Source organism: Aquila chrysaetos, chromosome 2 (genome assembly GCF_900496995.4).
Source record: "Aquila chrysaetos chrysaetos chromosome 2, bAquChr1.4, whole genome shotgun sequence".
NCBI lineage: Eukaryota > Metazoa > Chordata > Aves > Accipitriformes > Accipitridae > Aquila > Aquila chrysaetos.
The window spans coordinates 53,839,105-53,860,941 of record NC_044005.1 but is presented as its reverse complement, the minus strand read 5'-3'; the positions used below and the strand labels follow the sequence as shown (position 1 = coordinate 53,860,941).

Below are 21,837 nucleotides of genomic sequence, written 5' to 3'. Positions count from 1 at the left end.
AAAAGATGTACACAGAGCATTCAGAAATTATATGTCATTTGCCTGCCTTTTATTAATCAATTGGTGTTTCTTTGGAACTGTTCCTTGTCTACAGCACAAAAAATGCCAAAAAAAGTCTTTTGATTTATTAAAGAAATATTATTAACTTGATTTCAGTTACAATTTCTCATTTAAGTGAACATTTCATTAATTTTTTCAACAAGTTCAAGCACTAAAAATAATTAGTAATGGAAATCCTTTAACAGTATTACACTATATCTTTATTATACCATAATCACTTGGAAAAGGTACCTGCAAGGGAAACATTAAAACCACAAATGCATTTGTCATTAATAACTGGAATTACATTGTTTTTACTCTGTATTTTCATTGTGACTTTTTTTCTATGACAAAAATTGGTAACACATGGGATTTAGTACAAACCCAAGTTTACCTACAAAGTGTGAAGGAAAAAAGCTATTGAAAAGAGGAATAAACTGCAAATGAAGAGAAAGATAAAACTTTTCAATTTTATTTTCCTATTTTCTGTTTATCAATGGAGTTTCAGGTTTTTCTTTACAGCTTTTTTCTTCTGCAGTGCTTAAAAGGCTGTAATTCATACCAAAAATAATATTCCTGATATCAAAATCTTTTAGAATTGAAAGGTCATTTAATCTGATAAAATAACATATTTCAATAACTTGTAAATAAAGAATTCAGTAACATATTCAGTATCAGTAACGTATTTAGTTTTCCACAGGCAAAACTGTATAGATATGGTCTCCACGAATTCATACTGGCATGGTGCAATATTTTGGGGTGGGATGGTTATTCAATTCCATAGACCCGTTTAGAGTACACATACACATATTACATGACCTTGCATCTAAGTCAGTTTCTTTGAGGAAGCCGATTCCTTCAGACTTCATTCAAACATGCTTAAAAAACATTGACAACAGTGTTAACAGTAGACAGCAATTGAGAGGTATAATAGCTTATTCAGTTTAATAATATAAAAATAATTTTTTTTTTTGGTGTGATTTATTATACGTTAAGCATGTTCTGAGTATGTGTGCTGGGTTGGGTCCTGCGAGGACCATCAGTGCTAGTCCGTCTCCCGGAGTTTGATTTGGCCGTGGTGAGCATGAGGTACCTCACATAGGTTTTGACAGTTTTACATTTTGTCAGAAATGGACTTGTAGGTATGTGAAGATATAAGATCAAAAGGAAGGTATCTAATGACTATTTAATTTATGGACCTAAATTTTTCTTAGACCCTTTTTCATGTATCTAGGTCCTTCTTTCTGGTTCAACAACCAGAATAATTATCTTCACAGCATGTTGTATAGAGAAATATATTATTTCTCTCTTCTGTACACATTCAGTATCAACTGAAATACTTTAGTTTCATCAGGGTATTGAAGGACAGTCAAACAGTTGTCGATAACAAAAAATGGTATGAGGATACGAAGGTCCATACTCCAGGCTTCCTTTCCTCCTACAACTTGTCCATGCCCTTGATCCCTCTCTGCCTACCTCAGACTGACATATCTATGAAAACAGGTGTATATGTTTTTGAAGTTCAAGAGAAGAATTGGGGATCTCTTCTCCAGTGAGCATGGTGCAGGTGAAAAATGGAGTTAGGCAAAAAAAAAAAAATAAAAATACAGTGTTGGCACTAACAGTGATAAAGACCAGAGGGGCTGATACTTCTAAATCACTCTAGATGTTATGATATGCTAAGCTAGGAGTAAAATATGTTCACTTTCATTAAAGATGTAAGAAGCATGACAGAACCATGCACTCAGAGCTCTAAATTTATCATGACTGGTACATAGCTGACACAGCAGAAATATCTTGCACTCTGGACAATTGATGAGTAAGTATAGCCCAGCATAGGCTTGCTCTCTCCAGCGCTGTCGTTGAGGAGCTTACCACTGAGGGAAAAGAGTTTCAGGGACAAATATTCTGTATCCGCATGGTGGGAGGCACATTGCTTTTTGTATTGCACCTGACTGGCAGCTGTACTTTAAGGACCCGACCTTCCCACCGTTTGAAGAGTGGACATGTTCCAGCTGACCTCAGCGGTGCAAAGTCAGGCTCTGAGGCTGAGAGGAAAGCCTTTGTCAAAGTTTTATTCTTCAACAGGAATATTATTGGCTGCCATGGTTGCATCAGTGTCTCTGCAGAGGAGTGGATCACTAATTAGGAAATGAGTGTTTTACACTTCTGTAAATTTGAAGCAATTGTAATAAATCAAAGGAAGAAAAAACCACCCTGCACAAGCAGTATCAGTAAAAAAGAGGAATACTGCAAAGTTTTTATAATGTCCTGAAAAATTCAAACAATCCTTATGTTCTACATAGTTCCATGGGGATGGGGGCAGTCAAAGGATACTTTAAAAATAGTGTTCAGAGTTTGAGCTGATTTATACTCATGTTGTTTGAATCCCACGCGGCTGCTGGCTATTTTTTTTTCTTTTAGACTGTTTCCCATGTTACTTCCTTTCATTCCTGAAGAGAAAACAGGAGGCAAATGGAAAGCAGGCTACTGTTTATAGGATCAGGGAGTTTTAGCAGCCAGCATTGGTACTTAGGGATGGGTTTTCCTTGTTTGGGTCTCCAGTAACTCTGTCATGAAAGTACATATTTTCAACATCAGTAAGCCCTTGTATTGGAACTCCCCCACCCCATTTACCTCAAAAAGACAAAGTCTACAAATCCAAGTTATGCTTGTTCCATTTTCATTCACTAGATGCAGGTATGTAAATAGTGGTGGCCTCTGTGAAATGTCACCTCTTCACTTGGTGAGAAAAAAAAATCCAATTAGAAAGTCTAATGGAAACATACTCCTGTGACATGTAGGTGACATGGACTTAAAAGAGGAGAGGGAGTGAGAAGAGAGAAATGACACTAATATGAATACTTTTACTTTTGGCAACTAAAACCTGACATAAATACGGAAAATGCTGCACTGCACTTTTTCCATACATCAGGGTTATGGTTGTATACTGAAAGCATGTCCGTTTCTAACCTTAGTACTAGGCACATAGCATCATAGTATCATAGATGAATCTCATAAGCTTTAGCTGTAGGAAAGGTAGAGAGATCTGCTCTTAGCTAGTTGAGAATACAGCAAATGAAGAAAGATGTGTTTCTCTCAGGGGTGATTCATGCCACCTCTCAGATATTTATTGCAGAATAGGTGAACTGTCATAAGGAGTTACCAGTCTCTCTTCAAAGACTACAGACTTAACACTGACTGAGCAACTACCTTAGACTGGACACCTGGCAAACCAGAGATGAAGTTGAGACAAATCACATTCAGAGTGACCTTTGAGTGATACAGTTCTGTATTCACTCTGAGCTTTAGCTGTTCTCCTTTTGTATAGCAGCTCATCTTCACTGTGACCTATTGGGAAAACAGAAATATAGCCTCAGAGCTTGTCACAGTTTGTTTTGTAGATTTATTCTCATAGAGTCTAAAGTAATACAAATATATAATACAGCTGGATTTTTTTTCTCATTCCTCTATGGCACTACAAATTAGGACAGCTGCAGATGCAGAAGTTAGTCCAGCTGCAGGAATTTTAAGTAACAGGATTTCATTTCTAGATGTTGGTGCTACTCAACGTTCCCGGAAGAGAAGTTGTGTCACTGGGATTCACAAAGGTTTTACTTCTGAAGTGAGGTCTGTATTACCAGAAATAAGTTTAATGTAGCCCACTGTTTTCAAAGATACTTGAAAATATGCCATAGTATTGAATGTCAGAATGCAACCATTTCGATGAAAGTACCTCAAATGCTTTTTCGGAAGCTGGTTAACTTTGGAGAAGCATACACTTTCTTGGCATTTCAGAATTTATTGCTACACCAAGAAAAATGTTAAGGATATACACTAACTCAACCATAGCACGTAGGGCTAGAATGGACATTGTGAGGTGATTGTCCTTGCCCCAGGCAGGATCAGCTACAATGGTGTCACACCTGACACAAGTTTATCTAACCTTTCTTTTAAAAATTTTGAAAATTCTGGAGTCTACCATGTATTGGGTTTGTGTGGCAAGGTTTTGGTAGCGGCGGGGGGGAGGGGGTACAGGGGTAGCTTCTGTAAGAAGCTGCTGGAAGCTTCCCCTGTGTTCGAGAGAGCCCATACCAGCCGGCTCCGAGACGGACCCGCCGCCGGCCAAGGCCGAGCCAATCAGCGATAGTGGTTAACGCCTCTGTGATAACATTTTGAACAGGGGAAAAAAAGTTGGGACAGACAGAAACGGCAGCCAGAGAGAGGAGTGAGAACATGTAAGAGAAACAGCCCTGCAGACCCCCAGGTCAGTGCAGAAGGAGGGGAGGAGGTGCTCCAGGCGCCGGAGCGGAGATTCCCCTGCAGCCCGTGGGGAAGACCATGGTGAGGCAGGCTGTCCCCCTGCAGCCCAGGGAGGTCCACGGGGGAGCAGATCTCCACCTGCAGCCCGGGGAGGACCCCACGCCGGAGCAGGTGGGTTCCCAAAGGAGACTGTGACCCTGTGGGAAGCCCACTCCTGGCAGGACCTGCAGATCTGTGGAGAGAGGAGCCCACGGAGCAGGTTTTCTGGCAGGACTTGTGACCCCGTGGGGGACCCACGCTGGAGCAGTCTGTGCCTGAAGGACTGCAGCCTGTGGAAGGGACACACACTGGAGCAGTTTGTAAAGAACTGCAGCCCGTGGGAAGGACCCACGTTGGAGAAGTTCATGGAGGACTGTCTCCCATGGGAGGGACCCCACGCTGGAGCAGGGGAAGAGTGTGATGAGTCCTCCCCCTGAGGAGGATGAAGCAGCAGAAAATAACGTGTGATGAACTGACCATAAACCCCATTCCCTGTCCCCCTGTGCCACTGGGGGGTTTGGTAGAGAATCCGGGAGTGAAGTTGTGCCTGGGAAGAAGGGAGGGGTGGAGGGAAGGTGTTTTGAGGTTTGATTTTATTTCTCATTACCCTACTCTGGTTGATTTGTAATAAAGTGAGTTAATTTTCCCCAAGTTGAGTCTGTTTTGCCATGACGGTAATTGGTGAGTGATCTCTCCTGTCCTTACCTCAACCCACAAGCTCTTTGTTATATTTTTCTCTCCCCTGTCCAGCTGTGGGGGGTGATAGAATGGCTTTGGTGGGCACCTGGCGTCCAGCCAGGGTCAACCCATCACATACCAATTTTCCACTGATTATCTTTACAATCAGAATGTGGTTTCAATGTTTAACCAAAACCCTTAAGTATTTCTATTTTTTTCTGATAGTCGGAGTGTAGGCAGAGAATCTAATCCCATCTTTATTTCTGCAGTGAGAAGAGAGTGAACATTTTCTGTTTTTTTATCCTTGCACATTGGAATTTTATTCAGCAACCAGAATCACATTTATTGAAGTACTACACCATATAGACCCGAAGAGATGGTACCTACTCTGCCGGGAAAAAGATTTATTATATATGAATATTTGTTTCACGTAGAGAATTCTTAGTATTGTTATATGAGGTTATACTTTTGTACAGCACAAAGGCAGAAGTATTAAGCCCAGGGCTGTGGTTTGCAAGAAAATGTAATGGTTAAAAAGACTGAGCTGTTTTCTATTCTGTCATGAGTGATTGGCAGAAGCAGGCAATGGAACCAGTGTTGTTTCATAGAGTCCTTCGTGGATGAGCAAGCCTTCATGGAAGGCTGAGGCAGGAGCTGTGGAAAGGGAAAAAGTTTTACTGGTGTGTTATCAGGCTCTGCACATCTCTTCCCGCAGCTTAGATAGAAGCTATTTCATTGTCTCATGGGATATTAGTGATTTTTTTTTTTTTCTTTAACAAAGAAGAACAGAAGCATTATCTAATATTTGTTCCAATGGGAAAAAAAAATTAAACATCTGAAGATGCCTTTGGAGATATTAAAGGAGCAGAAAAGAGCAAAATTAATTAACTTTGGTATGAGCAGTTGGTTTTCTGTCAGGCACAGTGATGAGATCTGGGCCCTTCTGTTTTCCTTTCTTGTACCTGTGAGGGTATAATAGAAATTATTGCCCATTGAAATTGGACAAGAGGATAGAACTCATTACACTTTTTGTGTAATCCCACATATTTTTAAGTTTTTACATTAGACGAGCTTAGCAGTGACTGTTTTGTTTTTGTCAATTCTCAGGTTAAGACAAGTATTAACACAGTAATATACATTGGACTCATGTCATTATCATAGTATATAATTATTAATGTATATTATTATGATGTTAATGTTCACGTTAAGATGTGTGCCAAGCCCTGTGCAAATGATGGACAGTTACTAGTAATGACAATTAACAGAGCATCCAACCTAGGGTTCGGGAGCACTCTGCCTGGGTACCTTGTTTGGCACGAGCTGGGGTAACTACCCTGGCTCTGATAAACTCATGAAGCAAATGTCTCAGTCTTCACACACACGATGAGCCCCATCTCCATAAATACTTTTGAGACTGTATCTGGTGGGTGAGGTAATTACTTGCCTGTGAGGTAACAGCAGTTTTGTCCCCAGGAAAAGTCAAGGTTTCCAACACATCACAGAAGCAAGCCTTTGCTGTCCAGTAATTATCCAGCACGTCATCATCAGTTTTCCAAAGAGCACTGGGATCACACTGTAGAGAGGGAATTTTTATTTTCCCCAAGGAACTAACAAAGTGGTTTGGGGTGATGTTTGTCCATCAGCAGAGGATCGTAAAGACAGCTCAGTGCGTTTGGGTGCTTGCTGGCCACAGAGAAGGAAAAAAGAGAGAATGCTAATTTTTTAGAGGGTCAGCAGCTTCAGCTGCATAGCTGCAGATTTATGCTGGCTAGGCCAATTGATTTGATCAGGGACTGATATCCATCAAAGCTATTATAAAAAAATAATTGAACAAAAGCAGACACAGCCCACTTGTGGTTTGCAAGGGAAATGGATAGAATTCCCTGTTCACAAAACTGAACATGAGCGTTGTATATCCAAAGACAGCTCCTCAGAAATACTTGCAAAATTGAATGCTACTGTCCCAGGGAAGAATAGAAAATGCTCGAGAGTACCACAATTTAACTTTGTAGCAGTAAGCTTACTTTTTTTTGAGTTCCATAACCTCCAAATAGCCCAGGGCCTCATATCCCTCAAGCCTTGGCTTTGCTCTCATCTGCTTTCATTGTCCTCCTGCTTCTCATTTCTTCCTGGGGTGGCCAACTCCTTGCAGGTCTGGTGTCTCCTCTCAGCTGGAGAGGGAAGGAATGGAAGAAGGTCTTCCTCAGTAAGGAAAGATCCCAGTAGCTCAGTTGCACTCGTGTTTGTGCCCTCAATCTCTCGCTCTCACCTGTGTGATTTTCCACTCAATAGTTTACCCCCAGGCCTCTTTCTCACAAGTCTAAAATTGGCTTCGCAAAGCAGCCACTAGTTTGGATACTTTGGAAAGCTTTCCATTAAAAGAAAGTCTGTTTTTAAAAATTATTTGTCAGTTAATTTTAATGTACGAACATTAAATTTTAATGTACAAATGTGCACATTTAATATGATCTAAGCTGTTGTCCTAAATAAACATCTCATGCTCCAAAACTAAAAGATTCACAGCTTTTCCACTTTTTCCTCTCCTGGAGAATACCAGTGATGGGCTTTGTTTGAATCTGTGCCTCCTGCAGGTCTTCATGGTAGGAAAAATCTGATTTTCAGGGTCAAATAGAACAATAATTAGCATAGCTTCATCAATGAACCACAGTGAAGTGATTTGTTCAGATCTCTGCCTCCTGTGGGTCTTCACAGTAGGCAAAATCCAATTCTGAGAGTCACATATAACAATAAATTGACATAGCTTCATCAGTGCCAATGGGAGAACACTAATGTAAACTATTACTAAAATGATGGTAATTGTGTCTGTGAAAAGATGAGACAGGGTAGCACTGGAGACTGAGACCTTTTATAATTACAGACAGCATGGAAAAAAGAAAGTGCTTAATCTACAAACCTTTTGTTAATTTGACCAAAATGGGCTTTAAACAGTTGTGCTTTATTCCAGCTTGAATTATTGGACTTTATATAAAAGGCCACAGGATGAAATATAAAGGCCTATTTCAGCTTTAAACCCCGTGAATTTACAAATGTGTGCTGAAGGAGAGTGCTTCGCTCTCTGCATGCTCATGTCCATGGGAGTACAGGTGCCTTGCTGCATACACGCACACACAGACATTTTTACTCATCAGTCTTTGCATGTTATTTTGGCAATGGCTGTGAAAGCTATGTCCTCAGATTGCTGATATGGTGTAGCTCCACTAAATGTACTTTTCAAGTGATTGGTATCTGAGCCATCCAGAGGTAAGAAGTCATCCACAGTGTGAAAAGCATTCGTTGCTGATATCTCTGAAGACAGCATTTATGTCAAGTGATTCTGGATTTAATTATCAATTGCTATTTTTGAAAAACAGCCTTTAAAGTGTATGAAAATGCTGGAAAAGGTCTTCCATACTATTCATCAGTGATCTTAGTAAAAGTATCAAACAGCCTCTCAAATTAATTTAAATAACTTTCTTTCACTTGCAAGTTTTGGTTAGGACAAAATAAGAGAACAGAAGTGGCTGATCTAAAAATGAAATAACAAAACTTGTTTATACCAATAGTTCTATTACAAGCCTAAAATACTCAGCTCCATACTAAAACTAAGGCTTTGCATCTTAGCCAATGATTTTATTTTTACAGCATATTAATATTAGAGAACAAATGTTAGAGAGTTATTTTAACACTAAAAATACACATATATCGAAACAAAAGCAGAGAATGGTACATTCTTGGAAGCAAAAGACTGAGAAAGGTTGCATGCGATAGAAGCCCTTTGTAGTAGGGTTCTCAACATGAAGGGTGAAAGCTGTCAAATGGGGTCATACTCAAACCTTCCTAACTGCTCTATTGGCGCAATTTTTTTCAGAGAATTTATGATGCCAACCAAATTGCAGAAACCCTTTCTGTTGCAGTATGCCAATCACTACCGTCCATGAAAGAGCTGCTCACAAACAGATGAACCTGTAAAATATCCCTATGAAAAATCTGAATTGGTCTCCCATACCTGGATTAATTTTACAATATTTCTGCCTTTGGTTACATGGACTTATCATTCTCACTAATTGTAACACACTGAAACAATAGGACATCAACAGCACTGCTATAAACTGAAAATGCTAGGCTATTTTTGCCTTAAATCATTAAGTTGCAGGCAAATTAGAGGCATGCTGTTGGTTTTATTTCCTGGAAGCTGAAGCACCCAGATGTTTCATTTTTGTGACATTTAGCATTTAATAACCTCACTGTCATCGGTACTAATTTTCCAAGTGCCTTTTCTGCTTTTGTTTTGAAAATGAATATGTGAAAAAATGTTTGGGTACTTCAATTTTCTCTTCTACTTTTTGGGGAAGCTTCCAAAATGATTAGCTAAGTGATCAATCAGTTAGAAAAAGTGGATTCAGGGTGTGATCCAAATGTCCTTAAAGTCTATAGAATTCTATTAAATTCTATTACTTGTGCCTAGAGATGACAAATAAGTTGGCAAGGCATTCCTGGGAAAAACACTCTTGACAACTAATTTAAACTGATTTAAACAGTTAAAATTTTCTTAGAAAAGCAGATACTTTAAGTAGTTTTTGGTTTATACCTTCGTAATTTTTTTTTACATTTTTTTGTGCATTTGAAAAGAACAGTTAATGCTATTGGACTCACCACTCCAGCTTCCTTGTTCTAGTTTACTAATCTGATCTATCAGAGAACATGTTGTCATTCCTATTGAAATGTCAGTGGTAGATATGCAAGTATAGTATACACTCACACATATATACATATATATATGAAGGCAGAACACGGTATTGACTTCCACACTCTAAAAAATCACCAGGCAGTAATGATTTATTCAGATTTTCTCAAGCCAGACTTACACCCACTCACATCAAGGTCAAGGAGAGAACAAAGAAACTCAGTTGTTTTGAGAAAGAGTGACCGTATCACTTTGACAGGAAGATACGATATTTAGAGAGGCATATGGAAGGTTCTCATCAAGTTGTCTTCATGTTGCCTTTTCTTCATTGAAATGCTACAGATAAGCTCTAATTTAACAGCATGGTACTCAAGACTCGTCCTTTGCATTGTTCATCTTCTGAAAGAAAAAACCACAGAAGGTGGGTTGCACAATAAATGTGCATTTATATCTTCGTCATTCAGCTGGAAAGTGTGTTGGAGCATTAACGTCAGCAGCTTTATTTTCCCATTTCTTTGACAGGTCCAAAACTGAGAAGACCTTTCTTTTGTAATGCCCCTCTGCAGAATAAAAAACCAGCTGATTAAAGTGTTTCTGTTTACCCTTTACCATAATTACAATTTTTCAGTTTGGTGATTTGGTTTCAAAGAATGTTCACTTTTTCTCCTAGCTGGAGCTTAGCATGGGGTAGGTGAGAGAATAAATGTATGTCTGAGCAAAATTTAGCACAAAAAATGAGAAAACCTTAGAATTATAAAAGGAAATATCACACTTATCAGGAAGAAGCTGCTTATTACCTCCACTACTAACCACGTTCAGTGATTTACTGGTTCAGACACCAGACAATATTACCTAATATGATTTCCTATTGGTGACTGACACAAACCCCAAAGGTTTAGGATATGGGCTTACTTATTACCATTAGATATTCTGAGAGGAAATGAAGACAAATTTTCAGGTAAAAACATATCTGGAAAGAAGTTTGCCTGTGGACAGAGTATCCTTTCATCTAAAGAAAATGAGACCACTTAGGTTTTTCTTAACACAGAACAAGAACCAAACTAAAGGGAACACAGGGGTCACATTGGTCACTTAAGCAAGGACATTTTTTTTCCCCTTTGAGAATAAGCAACCCATGCAAAGAAACAGGCTCAAAGTTTTAAACAAATTTTATCTAGTCATTATTGGTAAAACAGAACCTCCTTTTCCCCCCATACATAGTAAAAGTGATATCTGGAAAGTGCATTTTTTGCAATACCTTTTCAAAAGGAAGCATCACTGAGTAAATTAAATTGCTGGGCATGTGGACCAGGGAAAACAAAACAGTGTTCTAAAAATTTTACTCATTTCTATCATAATAAAAGACAAGACTGGAAATTGAAGAAAACTCCTGAGAAGTATTTACAGCAATAACTGACACAGTTCTTGAGATGCGAGTGCTGCAGAACAGATTGTTGTGTAGAGGATGTATCACAAGCAACGACCATATACCATAAATCAAGAGAAAAACCACAAAATGTCATGTTATTTCATTGTTTAATTGAAAGGCCAAGAATTCTACATTGAGAGGTACACTCTGTATAAGGAGGTTTTGCCCACAGGTGAATAATATGACTCCTTAACTAGTTCGCTAATTGGGAATTTCTGGAAAACCTCACTCAGGATAAATGGATGGTATGAAAGCTGGATATCTAGTGACCTTTTCAGGTGTATAAATAATGCATGCTTCATATTTTCATTTGCCTTTGTGTTTCTTCCTTCTGGAGAACTAAAAGGTGACAGAAATATCACCATCTCAAAGCTGAATCTTTAGCAAATTCTTCTTCTTTTATGCATAGCTCCTGCCTAGGAACCCTCATAAGGCATTTGATATTTCCTCTTATTTCGTCAGTTACCAGCCCCTCACACCTTCGCTTTCTCCTTCACCCAGTGCTATTTATGGTATCATTTTACCTTTTTTCTTGGCTTCCAAACTCTTGAATCCTTGGAAAGAAGTGCTACTCACGGTATGCAACTGTGGGCAGTCCGCAGCTGACTGTCTTAAGTCCAACGCAGCCTAAACAGCCAGTGTTCTCCCTGAGGGAGTAAGTCTTTCACTCATTTCTCACTATGCTGAGTGGATTATACAGTGGGATGCTGAAGTGGAAGTAAAGCATTAAGTAAGATAGGAAAGGAAAGAGTCTTTCAGCTGCTCTCCTGAGTGCCTGTGTCCTGGCAGATAAAGACATCCCTCTGCAACTGTGCTTACTGCATTTCTCATATTATGTTGGACTAAAGCAGTGTCATAGAGTTTTTCTGCAGGGAATTTGGCATCTAAACTAGAGCATATTAAGTAGCAAATGGCTGTGTATAAACAACCTAGCAGTGTAGTTCTAGAGTTGGGGACCAATGGGATAAATCTTTGTGGCAAGGTGCAAGTAATGTATCTTCTGTCTTGTGTTCTAAGTGGAGACCCTAAATGTGGGGACAAATAGCAATTTGTTGCCATTCGGTAGGAGGTGTATAGGATCTGTGTAACAACCAGCTGTGGTGGGTTAGCCTTGGCTAACAGCTGAACTCCCACCTAGCCGCTCGCTCGCTTCTCCCCTCAGGGGGAGAAAATAGGAAGAACAGGAATGAGAAAGCTTGTGGGTCGAGATAAAGACAGGCAGGTTCATTACTAATTACTGTTGTGGACAAAGCAAACTCAGGGAAAATTAACTCATAAAAATGTAATTGCTAATTTGGATAGTGGGAAACAGAAAGACGAACATTAACACTTTTCCTCCCCCCATTCCCAAGCTCAACTTCACTCCTTCACTCCAGTCTCTAGCAGTTATAGTTGGTACATGGTGGTTCCTCTCTGCTGCTCTGTCCTCCTCACACTTTTTGCCTGCTCTGGCATGGCTCCTCCACAGGCTGCAGGGGAATCTCTGCTCCGGCACGGTGCACCTCCTCTTCCTCCTCCTCTTCCGGCCTTGGTGCTCCCTCCGCTGCTTCTCTCTCCCTTTCTTCCCTCCTCCTCTCTCTGGGTGGCATCGTCTGCCCTTCCTCACACATGCATTCCCTGAGGCGCCGCCATCTTGGCTGCGGGCCTCAGCTGTGCCCTGTGGATGGAACCGGCTGGAACCGGCCGTGACCGGCACGGGGCAGCCCCGGCCTCTCCTCACAGAGGTTCCCCTCCAGCCCCCCACCAGCACCTGGGCACCTGCACCAAGTACACTGGTACACTGGCACAGTTAATCACCAAAATGGCTTCTTACACAGACTTTCCGACCTTCCCTCGGAAATTGTGTCAGCAACCGGAGCAACAGAAATGAGCCATTCAGAAAAGCTCTCGTTGGAAGGTTTTAAAATGGACAAAATCAGACTCCAGCTGTGGCGTGGGTAGAAATGTGAAACACTGAACGAGGACTGAGGGCTGCGGATGGGGCCCGTGGACTGGACTAGCGAGAGCAGGCAGCCCTGGGGTGGGCAACTTACTCTTGGCTGAGCAGTGAAAAATTGATCTCATTGGGCTTGGTCAAGTCTTGATTTTCAGAGTTGCTGGAAATTTACTGTTCCTGTTGACTTCAGCAGGATTTTAGCATTTCAGAGAAAGGTGTGTTTTCGAGGAGAAGGGATTAGAAATACCGATCTACCTGCACAGCCAAACTGCCGAGCAACAAACCTCCCACATGGGAAGGGTCACCAAACTCCATGGGGCAAAAGACTCTTGAACCCCAATGCAGAGCTGTGGAACTGCAGCTGTGCTGTCTTCAGGCTGTAGTCCGGTTCATGCACCAGCTCACCTGTTTTAGCAATTGCTGATACAGGCGAGCTATATTTTCTATGGTGGTGCTGGGGGAATCTCACTATTTTTACTCTCTCATTTCCTTGGTGGTCATTTTCCCAATTGTCTGGACTACAGACTAGTCATTGGAGATTGCAGGTTTGTCTGTATTGGCTGTGCAGTTGTATTTTAAATAACCACTTTGATGAACATATGTGATTTTGGTACAGACAAAGTCCTACCTTGAATGACGGCAGCAACCATTTAGGTTTTTGTATGTCAGAGTGTAATCCTCAAAGTGTGTAAAAAGACTAGCTAAGATAAGCATTGCAAAAAGCTCATTAGGAATAAATACAATGCTGAATGATTCATTTTTCTAGCCTAATTGTAAGCAATGCCGCATCTTTATATGCAGAAGATCTGTATATGCTTAACAGGGATAGAAAACTTACATGTGTAAACCCTTGTCCTCCACTTTTGGATTCACAGGAAAACGTATCACAGCCATGGGGAACAAGGTTTATATTTTTTATTTTCCAAAATGGATAACAATCAGCATATGATTTTGCAATATTTCAGGCTAATTTGAGTAAAACCCATGCAATTCAAGTATTTTTTTCAAAGTTTCCAGGTGAATTTAAAGAGAAAAATGCTTGCCACTTTGAGAGTGTACCTGTTTCTCCTGTTCTTCGAGGCAGTGACTAAGATTAGGAAACAACAATAAATGACTGATTTTATATCACTTACTCAATGATATTAATTGTTTATATTTCCGAAGCTTTCAGACATCTAATTGAAACACTGTGGAAATAAGATCTGGAACATATTCTTGTCACCTCCCAACTCAAATGGGAAGAAAGGATTAAGGCTAACTGTAATGAAAAAATGTATTTTGCCAAAAGAAGCTGAAAAAAATAACAGCTTATAGTATATTAGAATTTTGTCCTGATTATTGGAATTAGATAAGGTCTTGAATTAAATAACTGATTTTCAGAAAGTTATAATCTCATTTTAAGACAGCTTTCACAGTAAAAATCTAGGGCAAAATCACAAACTGGAAAGGAAAAGAAGTCACTGGAAATATAAAAAGGCCCACTGAAAGAAAATTAAAGATTGTCATTTTACTATGAAATATTCTCTGTTCGTAGCTCTATCTCCTGAGCAGATTTCACAGGTGACTGTGGAGGCATTCACCATGAACGCTTTTATCTGCAGTGTGCTCCTTTGTGGGAAGAGCTACTCCTAGGGCAGAACCTGCTCCTACCTCTTTCCAGAAACCATGATCTAGACTGCTTTTTGCAATGATGGTTTTGGAGCACAGGACCTGTGCAATACGAGAGCGCATTACGACCAAGAACCCACTTCATGTAAGGCCATGACCAGTAATCAGAGAGTACCAACCTGACCCAGCAGTGTAACAGCAAATGTTTCTGAATTGCATTAACCTGTCAAAGACTCAGTTGTCCAAAACTCATGTGAGTAAATTATTTGCTTAAGGTAAGAATGGGTCAGCATGGAGAGGGGATGGGGAAGGGGCTGATGTTATCTTGAACTATGCTAAAAATAAAAAAGCAGTATATAGTTACTGGTGTGATCAGACTTTACAAGTAGCCAGGTTGTACGAACAGCATCATGCTGCTTCACCAGATAACTATATAACTAAGATCACTGCTGTACATTTCACAGATTAAATGCAAAAATATAGTAAGGAGATACAAACAAATAGCAGCTTGCAAAAACATGATTATTTACATTGCCAGACGTACAGACAATTGAGATGCCAGTTTTCAGTCATGTGCCTTCACATGGATCAAATGCCATCCCATCTCTTTCTTAAGGCAACAAATCCATTATTCCTACAGAAATGCACAAAAGAAAGTTGAGGATTGGCATATCTACTTCCATTTCTCATCTATGAGCTATCAACAGTAGTGTGCTGTGAGGAAGTCCTTTCATTTCATCTAGTAAAATCAGCTACCTGGATTATTTCATATGCTCCTGTTTGGGTTTCTTTGTTTGTTTGTTTGTTTGTTTTGTTCACTGATCTGAAATCGCACCAAATTGGCGTGCTTACCTATTGGAAATTTGGGTTGCTTTAGTTTCATAAGTGGCATCTCACATCATAGCTTTTCATCTGACTTATGCTAATGGCAAATGTTTGGCTGGCATATTCTCCATTTACATGGTCTTCACTGCAAGTCAATCTGATTTACCCACAGAAGAAAAGTAGAAGTACTAAAATTATTTCACTTGTTTCTTAGGACATTCATGTTGGTAAACCACTGGTTTTTCCCCACCTTTGCCATGTTGCTTCACTTTTTCTGCTCACTTTGGGCTCTAGAAAGTGAAGAGTTTGTATTTCACGAACAGGCAGGGCAAACAGACCGTGCTTTCACTACTTCAAGTTAAATAGAAATATTCATCATTAACATGACTTGCGGAGTCAACTTACTGATAGTATATTGAGCTGCTCCGAGTAAGTGTGAGCTTCAGGCTACACTGGTCAATGAGACATAAAAATAGCACCAGTCACAGAGCACATTTTCATGACTTAGTGAGGCTTTTTCCTGTCAGCAATTTGATTGAACGTTAAGAAGAAATGATTTAGGATCACAGGTAGTTTTGCAATCTTGCTGATATAAGAGCTACATTCAACCTTTCACTCCCTAGATAAGATTAAATGGAAAACAGACTCACTTCAATGCTGAGCAGGTAGGTAAAGAAAAACAAGAAGAGCAAAAGAGGCAGGAAAACACACACACACACGCTCACACACACAACCAGGTCAATGCTTTGTTAGCATTGCAGCCTTTCCATGAGAAATGGGGCACTTTTACATTTCTACCTTTCTCAAACACAGTTCATTACTGCTTGTTTTTCCTCTGCCCCATGGAAACTTTTTCCAGGTACATGTGTCCAAGTGGATCACATTCTTGCAATGACAAGTACCACTGTAACTACTGTGGACCTCAGCAGAAAGATAAAGTGCAACATGGGAGCGATCTCAGGACTCAGTCTCTCTACTGCCCTGGTTTCCTTGTCTTTCTCTTGGAAGTCTTTGAGTGAGTCTTTTCTTCCTTGTTTGAAGGGGGATTAGTGGGAAACTGCAGTCCAAATCCATTAGGTCCATTTAGGAAGACACATTGAAAGTAGCGGACAGGAGCTAGGAAAACAAGGAAGAGATGGTTAATGTTTATGGCTTCCAAACTGGGGCCATGAGTCCATTCCATGTTCCTTCAGAAAACATCTGTATAATTTCATTCCCATTATGTGAGTTATAACAGCACAAATCCCTAGTGTGATCACAAGCCAGGTTCCACATATCAACAAGATTTTAGTCAAAAGGCTCAATGAGACATCTTTGTAGCACAAGATGAGAAATTATTGACAATTTCACACTTAAATCCATTATTCCTCTAGTGTTAGAGTCCTACTTCTCCCAGAATATTTGCATTTTGGGACAGCTGAATGGAAACCCCCAAAATTCACACATATATTTTCTGATTTTATATTTCACAGCCACTTTCAGATACATTGAGGAGTTCCAGAATGACTCACATCTAATGGTGATAATGACATATTTTATTAGGCTTCAAGCAAATTAAGCGAATAAAGGGATCATAAATGACGGTACCTCTTTCCTAGTCTTTCACAATCAGGGAGGTTTTCTCCCTTTTGATTTTTGAGCTCTAGCCTGTGTAGTCACACTTCTTCCTATTATGTTTTAAAACCTTTCAAGAACACATACTTTACCACAGATGGAATTGATCTAATTTATTCCAAAAGCTGAGTTTTTCACTCTGAGATTAAGGTTGACAAGATTTTAAAAGTTAACTATTAGTCAGTTACGTGTTTGGGAAAATGATTGGAGGAATGTTGGCATCTGAAACGAGTTAGTTTTCATGCAATTGATTTTCTGATGACTTTTTCTTTCCTCTGCTGTTCATTCCATATTAAAAAAAAAAGAGCTGTTCCCTGTGACAGTTCTAAACTGAGATGGACTCCAGGGCTCCCTGTGTTATAAACTGAAGTGCAGGGTTTATTTATTGACTACCATGTCACAGTAAATGGTGGAACACAGAGCGGTGTGTCAGAAATGCTGGTGTATTTGATCCAGTTATACTATCCTTTGTCGTCGTCTTCCCTGACTTGTGCAAAGGTTATATCTTTGTTATTTATAAAGCACACTTGAAAATGGAGTTGGAAATCAGATCCTTCTGCAAATGACTTACTGCTTTTCCACTAAATCTAAGAATGGAAACAATTTTTTTCCCCAAATTTTCAGTATTTCTGATGTTCCTCTGTCAGATGAATCTGAGATTTCTTTGGAAAACAGAGAAAGCAACTCCCATGACTAGAGCTCACAGCCCAAACGTGACAGACCAAGGTTCCCCTGCGAGGCCTGGCAAACCACGAACCAGTTGCACGGTGTGGATGTGCTATGTCCTCTACCATTGGCCATTTTACAAAGACACTTGGGCAAGACCAGAAAGTTTCTGGGATATGTTATTTTTTCAACGGATAAACTTACTCCATCCTTGAACTAAAATAATTGTTGTGAGTAAACTTAACTAAAAGTAGTACATTGCCACAAAACCCGCTATGATCGAAAACAATGTTCGCCTATCAGAGATTTCTCAATCAGATCTTCTTTAAAAAAAAACCCAAACAAACACACAATCCCCTAAAATTTAATCCCAGTGGGTGCCACTTTGATAAAGAGAAATACCCTACAGGATGAAAGCTGCCAATTAAAAACTCACTTTTCGCTGTTTATGTAGAAATTATTTCTGTATATTCCTCTTAAGGGTATAAAGATGAAAATAAAAAAGTCAATAACTCTCTCTTCTTTATGAAGAAGGCAAGTAGGGCATCATGCACTTTCTAGCCCAAATAAATACTAATAAATAGTTTACTTAACAGTAAAAAAAAATTATTATACCCCCTGTATTTTACGTGCTATCAGAATGCAAAAATTTAGCTCTTTTTCTTTACATGCATTCACAAAGTCCTGATACGTACTAGCTTATGCAGCTACATACTTACGAGCATTTTAAACATGGTTATATATTGTAATTATAGCATGCCTGACACCACAGAATTTTCCAGAGGTGTTATCTGATCATAATTTTAAAATCACTAGTAGCGGTGGCCACTGCAATCATTTCACTTGAAAAATCTGACTTACAGTCTATTGTTAAAAGCCACTAAATTCACAGAGAGAAAGGGAAAGGGCAAATTTTCAGATTTTTGCAACTTAGCCAAAAGCCACAAACTGATTACATGGGCTGTAATGCTAAATCTGAAAAATCGGCACAGAAAATAAGTATTTTGAAAAAAAAAAATTTAAAATGTATGTGTAATGCTAAAGATCATGCTTGATTCTGTTATTTCTGAGATACCTGTAGTGTTTGTGAAGTAAGCCCTATTGTTTGGCTAATATGTACTTATGTTGAGGGTAACATTTTGAAGTCACATTCAAATGTTCATATAGCCTGTTACTTATCATCTGTCTTCAGAAAATACCAGGAAAATGTAGGATAAGGAAGAAACTCAGGAGAGATAGGGATGGTAGTAATGACTTTTATTAAGTTTGCCTGGTACTTCCTTTCATAAGACTCTAATTCCAGTAACTTAATTTGTTACCATATTTAACTACCTGTGGTGAAACTTTCAGCGTTGAAATTAGTTGCAGGCTGTTTGGTTTTTGGCAAAGAACACCAAAAGAGCAATGTAGGCATATTTAAAAAAACCCCACAAAACAAAACAGCTAGGGGGAAAAAAAAACAGGTTTTCTTTTCTTGGTATAAAAACCCTTTTCTTTAAAAAGTGTCAGTATCCTAGGGGGCTAGAGGGGCAATGTGGAGGGCAGAAGACATCTGACTTTTGTGTCAAGGGTGATGAGACTGAGATGGGAAGCCACGGTGGAGACTGTGACTGCTCAAGCAAAAAAAGTGGTCTGCCGTGGTAGGAGACCAACACTAACGTAGCAAAGTGCCTGGGCAAGGTGATACTTGGGGTGACTGGAAGAAAAAATAGGTGATGTACAACTTGACCAAAGAGCTTGAGGAGAAAATTGGACATAGCTGTTTCAAGAGACTGTAGCCAAGGAACTGGAAAGTGATAGGAGAACATCGTGGTAGGAAGGGTGACAAGGGCTGGAGATTATGACAGATGGAAAAAACAAAGAATAGGAGTTACTTTGTGGACAAACAGAGAGTGGGGAAGCCTGAAGAGTGGAAGTAAGATAGGATAAACACCCAAAACAGGACACGAATAAGAACAAGGGGACTAGAAAGGCAGGATATGTACAAGAATTTTTAAGAAAAGGAGGAAAAAATAATTACACTTCTTCCAGAAGAAGTGTGTAAGGGGTATGAGGCTCAAAACCCTATGAATATTGCAGCATACTGTCTTCCAAAACCAGTATCTGGTACAATCGCTCTGCTTTCAGCCAGCAGTCAAAAGCACCGGTAAAGCACTTTATCCCTCTTCAGTTCTCACACATTTTGAGGATGACATCCTAATGCTGTTGAGAATTTTTCCTTTAGTTCAAATGACAGAAGCCCTTGCTGAGGGTCCAGCCCTTAGGGTCCGCGGGGGCTGTAACATCAGTCTCTGGACCAGCACGTATGGGTGTGCAGGGCCAAAAGCTGCTTCCACACTTACACTGACCAAGTCTCCTCTTCTCTATGGGATGAGTAAAGCAGTAAGAGGAATTAACCTGCAGGAGGTTTCCCCGAGCCTCTGAGGCACAGGCAAGGTGGCAGCCGATGAGAAATTTAGCTGTAACAGCTTTTCACTGGAGAAAAGCTTTGTGAAAAAAGGGTAAGATACAGATTCTGCTTCCAAAAAAAAAAAAAAAAAAGAAAAAAAAAAAATCAAAGTCCACAAAAGAATTAATAACTCTTTTTTGACTGTTTCATCTTGAGGAAGGATATACTAAAAAAAGCAAGTACTTTTTTCATCAATACTAAACAGACTATAGTAGAGAATTTAAAATATCCAAATATCCAAAAGCAACTTCATAAATAAAAAGTGATATCTGAAACAAAAATTTGGAAACTCACCTTTAGATTTTCAAAATTTTTAAATGAAACTTTTCTCAAATTCTTTGGAAAATATACAAAATATTTCTGAAAAAATTGTTTTAATTTTTAACTGGAATGTTACTGGAATGAATGTGAAATGTTTCATTCTGAAATGAAAAGTCCTCATTTTCTTCAATTTTTTTTGGGGGGGTTAGACAAACTAGAGCACAATGTTTCACGGATTTATCCTAATATTAAAGCAATGTTTATACATGAGTAAATTAAGCAGATTCACCTGCTAAAAGATTGAACTGTTTTGATACATTGTATGGTATATGAGATCTAGTAGTTACTGTTATCAGAGTATAAGATTTAGTAAGCAAGGTGTTATGCTTCCAAATGTAGGTACAGAAAGAGAGCATTTTCAGGTTTTGGATGATAGTCAAACTATTAAAAACCTTTTTTCCCATACCCTCTTTGTAGATTGCTTCTTATTAATTCTCTGAGTACAAAACTACTCAAATTTCATCAGTGCGCCTTGCTGGGACGGATCTTTTATATTTTACCTTATCAAGCAACCAGAGCTTTGAAGGACACATATTGCAAATGTTTGTGGTTTATGTTTGTTTGTTTGTTTGTTTGTTTCATATTGTCTGGTAAGCATCTCATATATTGTCTTTCTTCTTTATGGCTGATGAGATTCACACTTTCTGTAAACTGAATGGTCTGTCTGTAGCATATTCTAACTTGTTAAGCAGAACAAAGTCAGCTGCCCGTATAGTAAGTCTATGAAGAGGAAATGGTTTCAGATTTACGCTTTTTGCTATGTGCTTTTTCACTATTTCCCTTTCATGTTGCCCTTCTGAGGCTGCTTTATCTAGAAAACCTCAGCTGCAAAACATGCAGATAAGAACATTCAAAAAATACCAACATCTTTGGAACTGTGTCTGTATCAGAGTCTGCAACAGTGTTATGAACAGTGTTCTCCGTAGTCAGGAGAACAATTTGGATTTTGGCATGCAAATAAGACTACAAATGCATCCCATTCTGCCTTTGTAATTCCCACATTCAATGTGAATACAGAATGTGTCTTTTAAACTGAGGAGGGTTCTCACTTTGAATATATTGTCTCATATCTTCAGGGCAAATGCTACCAAAAAAAGATGTACAGTAGGAGCAAAACATGTGGTTTAACACTAGATGTCTTTTGTCAGCTTAGCTGAGGCAAAAAAAAGACTTATATCTGGCCTTATGCTTTTGTTTAGGATGTAGCTTATGAGAATTCATATAATTACTTTGATTTCTCTTATGAGTACTACTGAGGAAAAAAAAAGTCAAGGCTGGAAAAGTAT

General features: G+C 39.2%; 1 protein-coding gene across 1 annotated transcript in view; it reads right to left on the bottom strand.

Annotated features, from left to right (window-relative positions):
- Positions 1-13,961: 13,961 nt before the first annotated feature.
- Positions 13,962-21,837, bottom strand: part of TRDN (triadin) — a 233,511-nt gene continuing 225,635 nt past the window's right edge. The window contains exon 38 of the mRNA XM_041119404.1: positions 13,962-16,617. Coding sequence (XP_040975338.1) covers positions 16,475-16,617 — 143 coding nt within the window. The 3' untranslated portion in view covers positions 13,962-16,474. The remainder of the gene's footprint in view (positions 16,618-21,837) is intronic.